Here is a 9,783-nt window from a genome sequence, read left to right on the forward strand (position 1 = left end):
AGCATGGGTTAGATAATATGCATGCATAATGGCACGTTAATCCATATCCCATGCAACCAAATGAGTACAATAAATACCCCAACCCCTAGAATAAAAATTTATAAATAAAATTTTAAAAAATGAAGAAAAAGACAGCTGAAATTATAGAATCCATTGGTTTAGAATATAGAAAAAACTCAAAATTCGGATTCCCGTATATATACAATACTTTATCAAAGGGCTCAAGGTGTTTCATTCATTTTTTGAACCCAAAAAAAAAAAAAAAAAAAAAAAAAAAAAAAAAAAAAAAAAAAAACCACAAAAATATATTTGAGGGAGCAAGCTTAGCTAGATGATAATGATATTAATAGTAATACTATAATACTATATATTAAAATTAATATTATGATTTATAATACTATGATAATTGATAGAGATGTTATTAATGTCAACTAGAGACCTCTTCCAAAAGCTTATACCTTCTCACCTTATTTCTAAAAACATGTTTGATAACAGCTGGACCACCACCACCACCACCATTACCGTTACCACCACTACTTCTACTACTACTACTTGAATTATTGGTATTGTTGGATAATTCTTCAGACTTAGTCCTCCTTATCTTTTCATTATCATTTTGCCCCGAGCCTCCTCTTCCGTTGATGATCCTTTTACGGGCCGAAGGCGATCGAGTGTCGCCCCCGGCCGGCTTCTTAATTGGGCTTGTGGGTTGTAAGCTTTTCGCCCCGTTACCGGTCCTCGGCCCACCAACATGGTTGTTGATGAACCTCTTATTGGGAGTCTTGGCTAATTGGTGGTGGTGATCTTGTGAAGAAGGAGAGTTTGATGTAGTAGTTGTTGTGGTGGGAGTGAGAGTGTCTTGTTGATGATCATTATTATTCTTTTGAATTAGGCACCAATTGCATACTCTATATGACTCCGCTTTTGGGTATAGATTGCTACAATACCTATTCCAATAATTCCCAAATAAAAGGTTAGAATTAATGAACAAATTAATTTATTGGATTTAATCAATTAATGTGCTCAAACTTTTTGATAAGATCTAGCTCTAATCAATGGAATAATGAATTTAAAGTTTAACTTAATTGATCAGAATTAAAAACCCAGTTAAAATTAAATATATTTCATGATTTATTATTTATTTATCATCGTCTTTTGTGACTATCTCAGTTCTGAACTACTAACTTATAAATAATATAAATTTTGTAGTTGATTAAGATCAATAAAACTAGTTTTCACTGGCTATTATAAAGATTAGTACTTCAAAATAGATAGATTTTTTTTTAATACAAAATCTCTCCGTTTTTTTAACAATACTGCACGATTCTATTCATTTATGGATAGAACCGGCCGACAAATTAAAAGTAAGGGTCAAATCCACAACGAGATAGATGAAATAGTCAAAAAGAGGCGATGGGAAAACATACCTATGTTGAGATCTGAAATGACAAACTTTGCAACGAAAGAGCTCATAAGAAAGGCCATGGTCACCACACATGCAACATTCATAATTATGTGTTTTGGTTGTCATCATCTTCCTCGTATGATCATTTGATAGAGAACAAACACAAAATAATGAGATAATTTATTTTTAGAGAGAGAAAGAAATAGATTTTTAGAGAGAGAAACTGAAGAGAATAAGTGGGTAGGCAGTCCTCCACACACGAAGCTTAGCTCCTCACACGGCATTTTATTGCCTTAAATTCATTCATTTTATTTATTTATTTATTATTATTTTTTTTAATAAAAGTAAAATAGACTTTATTTAAATACTAAAATTAGATCATTTTCCGTGTCCCGTGTATGAAAAGTTATAAGAACTATAGTGTATATAATTTTAATATAATTATTTTGGGAGTGTCGGGACCCAAAAAAAAAATAAAAATAAATAAATAAAAACGTAGTGTATGGGGCAGGGAGTGATGGCAACATTCTTTTGTTAGTAAATTGATTAGAAAAATGGTGGTTGTTTGAATTGACAATGATGTCAACATCATCAAAATTAAATAATTTTGGACAATCTAAAGTTTTCCACATGAAAGAAAGTTTGAGGGAACTTTGTTTTCATTTTAATTGATGATGATTTATTTGTCTAATTGGATGAATGAAATTAAAGGGAAACGTAATGAGAAGACAAATTGGCTAAACGTCTCAATAATTTCGGTCTCAATTATGTAGGTGGTGATCGACTTGTTGAAGTTTCCTTTATATATTAAAGTATAAGCATGTAATATATATAATTCACTTTAATAGGACAAAAGGAATAGAGAAACTATCATCTTTAAATATTTAATAATCTTCTTAAATTGAGCGTAAACTGTTGGAATAAGCCTTAAATTAATATGTCACTTCGAGTGAATGAATTACAATTTATCGGAGTATGTCTTCAATAATAAATAATACGTATGTAGTATATCTTTTTATTTTTAATCACGTGTAAAATAGTGCAAAGTAAGTTTATTAACGGAGGACGTATTGTATAAAACTCTGCTTTGGAAGTAAGGTAACTTACCTTGGATTTTTGTGATAAATTTTAATTTTCTTCAATAATGGAAACTATTCCTCTCATTCATTTATCCAAAAACGTAACTAACACAATATTAGTAAACCATGTCACATTTGTATAATGTTCTTATTTGTTGTTTTTCGTTTTCTTTCTTGCATACACATATAGATTACTTTGTACAGTATAAAACAAATATTTTAGGTTTTCAAGTGTATGAAAATCAAAGATGATAGTTCATCACAATATATAACAAAAATTGAGTAACATTCATTTGTCAATTGTCATTAATAAAACTCAACTAATAAACTTACTTTTTAAGTTCTTAGAGATTTCTATGATAATTCTAGCTCAAGACAAAATCACTAATAGCTCACTATTTAATAATTTATTCTGTGGATGAACAAGCATTAAACCAGATGCACTCCTTTTGCAAGTGTCCTTTTCCTCCTTGGTGCTTTAATCTCGATCCAATCTAAGATCTATGTTCAATAATCTAGCATAAAGTAGATTAATGGAGTAGTTAAAAAGGAAATAATTTCTACGAAAGATGGATTAACAACAAGATTAATAAAACAAAGCTAAGATAACACAATCTCCAAGCCCAAGCTTCGACCTCTCAGTTCATATGATCATGTATACGAATTGAAACTTAGCTTGTTACATATTTGAGTTAGCTCCTATATATGTAAGTAGACGTAAGCTAAATGTAGAGGTAGTTCTTTTTGTTAATATTTTTGGTGCCTTTATATAAATCTTGATAAAAAAAATACTAATCTTGTTAAATGATAATCATATCTAGCATAACATAGCAAGAACATAATGTATGTAACAGAGTTATGGAGTAATTAAGAAATACTTTAATTTCCACAAAGATCAACAAGAAGAAATAAGATGATGAAGAATATTAAAGATCACTCTCCAAGCCTAAGGCTTAGGGCCTGTTCTCTTACGTTGAAATTCAGTTCAATTCAGTTCAGCTCAGCTCCTAATTTCCTTCTCTTATAAAATATTAATTTCAGTTCAGTTCAGTTCAGTTCAGTTAATGAGAACAAGCCATTAATCTTTCATTTACATGATATTCAACTAAATGAAAAAAAAGGAGATAACGGTTTGTTTGGATAGTAAAGTGGAAGAGAAAGGGAAGGGAGGAAAGAAGAAGGAAGGGGGAGGGAGAACGGAACGAAGATTATATTTTCCCTCGAAATCTTTCCAACATTGCAATGATTTGATTTATTAAAGAGGGAGGGAAGAAGAGTCCTTCCATTTTCCTTTCCTTTCCTTCCCTTCCCTCTTATCAAAAGATATCCAAAAAAGGGAGGATAAATCCTTTGTTTTTTGTTCTCTTCCTTTACCTCTAATTCTCTCAATCCAACCAATGTGTAAGAGTTGAAGTAGTCTCAAATTTCTACATGACCGGTAATTGTGGACGCCTAGTGTTGTGCAAAGTATATTGCATATCTTTTTGTTCACATGAGTTAGTTTTGAAAGCATTATATAAGAAGTATTATGTGTTGGACAAATTATACATGAAGTCTTATTTTAAACAACCAACTATAAAACCTTAGCCAGAATAGCAAAGTTGCAGAAGCTTCAATTTAATTTAAGTCTATTTAAAATGTAGTGTATGTATATATATAATTGTTAGCTCTCAATAAATGTTCAAATAATTATATGTCAAAAAAAAAAAAATTATTCAAATAATTACAATTCTACAATAATTCTACAGTTCTACTCTAGCCATTTTAAAGCCCGAACCAAAACTGTATTAAAAGAATGTAGACTATATATTTCATTCATTGATTATTAAACTCATATAAATTAAGGGTGTTCATTCATCAAAATCTGAAGAACTAGTAAACAATTGCAGGCCTTGTTCATACGAGGGAGCAACTACGTAAATTTGCATGTACAAAGTCTTAATTAGAACACGAAATAAACAAACAAGAAATAAATATTAATTGAGGTAACACCTGCAGAGTATTCTAGGGATTATTCCAGAAGCAACTGGAAGGAAACTTCAGAAGATTAAGACGAAATAGCAACACGTGTCCGGACAACCAATAAAGCAATGCTACTGAATTTTTGTAACTTTATTTTCCTTAAAAATAAAATTTCCAAACTTTATTTATTATTGACCTTGACCACTTCACTCATGAAGAAACCTAAGAAATTTGATAATTAAGCATTTGGTCCCTCCAAGCTTCCTTAGTCCCACAAATCACATGGAACGCACGTGACTGGCCTGTTAGGTAAACGACCAAATTATCTTGATTCATACACCACTCCTTTCTTTAGATTCCCCCAACCCTAAATAATCCCCAAGCTTTAAATAGGGGCCTATTTTATTCACCTTAATTTCAGTTCAGTTTACTTCATTTCTGCTCCAATATAAGTTTAGTTCAGTTCAGTTCTTAATTTCCTTCTCTCATAAAATATTTAATTCACTTCAGTTCAGCTCCAATAAGTTCAGTTCAGCTAATCAGAACATGCCCTAATAAATTTATCTTGATAGCTAGCTATAATAGTCTTGTATATAACGGGTGTAAAGTAATTCACAATAATGATTAACAATAACATGTTTATCGTTATTTAAATCACATAAAAATCAAAACTTGTATGATTACAACTTTATAAAGAAACACATTACAACTTTATAAAGAAACACAAAGTTTCATATGTGGCTGGCCACACCGTGCGGCCAACCACAATTTTTTTATAATTTTTTTTAATTCTTTTTCTCTCTCCTCTTTTCTTCTTCTCCAAGCTTAGAAAAAAAAGGAAAATGTTATACATAACCCTTAGGGCTACATATAAGTAATAAAAACAGTCTTGAAAATTGTATAAGTTTAGAAAATCATGACAAAAACACACTTATTACACTGATCTACGCGTGTTTTTGTCATGAATTCCTAATTTTATACAATTTCCAATAGTGTTTTTAATGCTTATATATAGCCCTAAGGGCTATGTATAACATTACCCAAAAAAAGACATCTTGATTTTCTCTCTCCTCAAACACTTTTCACACTCCCATCATCTTATCTCTCTTAAAACCATCAATTTTTCTCTAAAATCCTTTGTAACTGCTCCAAAATTCAAGCAATTTTGTTCTACTTTTTCTCAAAATTCAACAAATTTTAGTCAAACTTACATATAAACAAGTTGAAGTGACCAATTTGATTAGAATTTTTGCAACTACGAACCTTGTTATGACAAAAGAACAAATTGAAGAAAATTTGAATTGAATGAGGTAAAGAACAATAAACTCGTACAAAATTTTGTTCTCAAATGCAAAGGTAAGTTATACTCTAAAATTTTCGAAGAATTTGATGATTTTTTGGGCGATTTTTGATTAATAATTTTTTTTAACAATTTTAATGGTTGTTAGTGGTACGGGGTTGGTGGTGGTGTGGTGGAGTTTAAGGTTTTAAGGACGGCGGTTGAGAAAGGTTGGTGTTGATGGTGGTTACGGTGGGTTTGGGTGTGGGTTAGTGGTTACTAGGTCGGGGGCTACTAGGGTTTACTTGGTTGGTCAGGGGTTACTAGATCTGTTAGGGGTTACTAGGTAGGGGGTTACTAAGGGTTACTAGGTCGGTTAGGGGTTACTAGGTAAGGGGTTACTAAGGGTTACTAGGTCGGTTAGGGGTTACTAGGTAGGGAGTTACTGAGGGTTACTAGGTCGGTTAGGGTTACTTAGGGTTACTAGGTAAGGGGTTACTAAGGGTTACTAGGTCGGTTAGGGGTTACTAGGTAGGGAGTTACTGAGGGTTACTAGGTCGGTTAGGGTTACTTAGGGTTACTAGGTTAGGGGTTACTAGGTCAGTTAGGGGTTACTAGGTCGGTCAGGGGTTACTAGGGGTTACCAGGTCAGTCAGGGGTTACTTGGTCAGGGGTTACTAGGTTGGGGGTTACTAGGGGTTACCAGGTCAGTCAGGGGTTACTAGGGGTTACCAAATCAGTCAGGGGTTACTTGGTCAGGGGTTACTAAGTCAGTCAGGGGTTACATACTTAAATGGGGTTACTTGAGGGGTTACTAGAAGGGTTACTGATATAGCACCTTGCCGCACTGTGCGGCCAGCCACACCAGAAACGCGCTGATAAAGAAAAGTTTATAAGCGACTTAACATGCTGTATACATTTCATAAATAAATAAATAAATAATAATAAAAAAAATTTAATAGAAACAAGTTGTTACAAACTACAACTGTTGTGTACTTGTACAAGTTTATATCTATAGTTTTTTTATTTTAATTTTTTTTTCTATCCGACCTCATAGTTTAAAGAATGGTGGTTTTAACATCTATCCCCGAGAATATATAAAGATAATTTATTATAATTAATAAATTATAGACATAATATTATTGACCCAAATGTTTGGAATTCAAGTATTTTGCTATTGTGATGGAGGGTCATAGGAAGGAGACTAAATAAACAATGTTGTATCTTCCACAAGTCAACAACAACAACAAACAAATATTACTCAAAATCATGTGAGCCATGGTGTCAAGTGTCAACTACTCCTCAATAACCTAACCAATGTATTTTTGTATAAATTTTATAGATGCCTTTTTAAGTTTGTAGAAATATTTCTTAATTGTTCTATGCCCTAATTTTAATGTAAATATGATACGTGACAATGTGTTTTGCTCTGGTACATATTAGCTAGATTATAGTCCAAGTAAATGAGCAAGACAATAAAAAAAGAAAATATTTATGTACATTTGCTTAGCATATTTATTTCATGAAAATTAAAGTACTTGTATATATACATGATTGGGATTTTGGGATAATTAGTTGAGATCGATTCAATGTTTAAGCATGCGACCCGAGGTCGAATCTATAAATTACACACTCAAAGGGTTTTCTTCCCTTCTCTTGCTAGACGTGCCATCCTTCCTACCTTACAAATAAAATTTATTAATTAAAATTGAATTCGTACACAATAGTCATTTACATGATTATAATAAAGCAACAAACTTGACTATACAGGAAGTAAAAGATGATGATGAACAGGATTTTATTGAACGAAGAAATTGCAAAGTGCTGACAGTTCAATATACTACGTTATTGAAAATAAATTAAACAATTGTACATTGTGGACTCTTAATAGTTTATATAAGAATAATTCTATACGACCAAAAAAAGAGTGTCACCTTCCAAATTAATTAATAAATAATTGAGATATTGGCCGACAATATTTATTAATTTATCATCTACGCTATCTAATGAAACTATAGTTAAAATTTTGAAATACCATGTAAAATTGTACCCACGCACTAATATTCATTTTTTAGGTCAAAAGTAACGTCCTTTACATATGATATACTTATTCCAATTTCATGCATGCACTAATATTCAAAGCTAGCCAATAATATTATATACCAATCAAAGTCTTGAAAAATAAAAAATCTATACTCTTAATTATAGTTTCCATCTTTCCAAGTACATTGGTTGTTCATGATCACAACATCCTCAAAATCACGCACTACTAGTCTTTTCAACTTGTAGTCTTGTACATATACAATTGAACCATGTAGTGAACTAATTTTTGGTCATTTGTCTGTTCTCATACGTTTATTTTCAATTCAGTCAGCTCAGTTCAGCTATAAAAAGTTAAGTTAAGTTCAGTTCAATTTAGTTCCTAATTTCCTTCTCTTATAAAATATTCATTTCAGTTCAGCTCAGTTCTAATAAGTTCAACTCTAATAAGTTCAGTTCAATTCAGTTGAGTACAGTCAATGAGAACAGGCCCTAACGCCCCTAAGTATATCATAAATTATACATGTGCTCCATAGTATATATGTAAGGGCACGATTGTGTATCATGCATCTGCGATATTGCTTAAGTGGTAGTGTATCATGCATCTATACCATGAATGATATTGGTAGTGTATCATTCATTCATTCATGGTATAGATATATATACATAACTGGCAAGTGAGATGTACACGCTGATAACACGTGGACGTATAGCTTAAGTGGCAACAACTGTGGTGAAAGTTATGGAGGTGCAAGATGACCCTGTGTCCATGCAGCTGCACAGGACATAATTTTGTCTTAGTATATTGCTTCAAGGCAATAATAATGGAAGTGGAAGAAGTGGTCCTTTAATTAGAATGTGGAGTATATTATATTGAAAAGTTGAGTATTGATATAGAATCTATGGAAGTATGAGGCGATCAAGAAAAGCATATTTGCAACAGTTTAGGGGCCACTATTTCAGACAATCAGACAAATGCCCAAATGTTTGCAATATTATCTTCGTTGCTTTAACTCAGTTTCATTGGTCTTCTTATGAGGCATTTAAGTTAAATAGCATTATAGCCTGACTTGAGTAAATTTTTGTAAGATTCTTCTGCCATTATGGATTTATCAAGTTAGTAATTGGGGTGATTAAGCTTAATAATCAATTAGTGAAACACATACAATTTTTTAAGAATGTGCTCGACTATAGCTTTTTATTGTTTTAATTTCATTCTTCGATATTTTGTTGTGTTGAAAACCTAAATAAAATTCAGGTACTTTGCCAAATCTTAGCTAATGATAAATTATTAACCGCTAATACAACAATTGATTGTTATACTTTCTAATTGTTTTGTTGAATACAACTAAGATTTGTTTGATTTGACTACTTATTACATTTGTCTGAGCTGAACTTATTAGAACTTATATTATCATATAGTAGTATTTATTGAACTTATGTGTACGTGTATTAGAACTTATTTTATTTAAAATTATGTATTTATCTAAACTTTTTCAATAAGTCAAAATAGATCGAACAAAACATAAAGGCTTAAGACAACAAAAGTAAGAAGAATATGTGTGTTAATTGGGTGGCCGGGAAAACAAAACAAATGTGAAATATGGATGAACTCAATTGCTAGGAAGCAACTCAGCAAGACCGAAGGATGGAGACGTTGATATTATATACTTGCAAAAAGATAAATCTAGATGCTCATCTCATTTATTTGATGTAGAAAATAAAGCAACATTTATACGGATAAACATTTATAGATTGCACCATTGCTTGAAAGTTGCGGGACAAACACCAATGCAACTTTATCTTTTTCTTTCTAGTTTCTACAAACAAATTGCTTCATAGTTGCAATAAAACAGATATGTCAAAATCAAGCTTTTCAATGATATTTTATTTTAGTTATTATAAGATTAGAGATTTAGAGGTGGAGGTTAGAACTTCCTAATTTGGTCCAACACCCTTCAAATTATATACTCAATCTTTGGCCTATAACATTAATTATTCCTTAATGGTGGTTGTGA

At 31.6% G+C, this 9,783-nt stretch overlaps 1 protein-coding gene across 1 annotated transcript; it reads right to left on the minus strand.

Moving 5' to 3' along the window:
- Window positions 1-368: 368 nt before the first annotated feature.
- LOC110706669 (homeobox protein 10-like) lies at window positions 369-1,683 on the minus strand. Its single transcript, XM_021884622.1, has 2 exons — window positions 1,428-1,683; window positions 369-947 (listed from the first exon to the last, which is right to left on the minus strand). Exons 1-2 carry the CDS (start codon window positions 1,532-1,534, stop codon window positions 428-430), a joined length of 627 nt encoding a protein of 208 aa, XP_021740314.1. The 5' UTR covers window positions 1,535-1,683; the 3' UTR covers window positions 369-427.
- Window positions 1,684-9,783: the final 8,100 nt, after the last annotated feature.

This window comes from Chenopodium quinoa, unplaced genomic scaffold (genome assembly GCF_001683475.1).
Source record: "Chenopodium quinoa cultivar QQ74 unplaced genomic scaffold, ASM168347v1, whole genome shotgun sequence".
Lineage (NCBI taxonomy): Eukaryota > Viridiplantae > Streptophyta > Magnoliopsida > Caryophyllales > Amaranthaceae > Chenopodium > Chenopodium quinoa.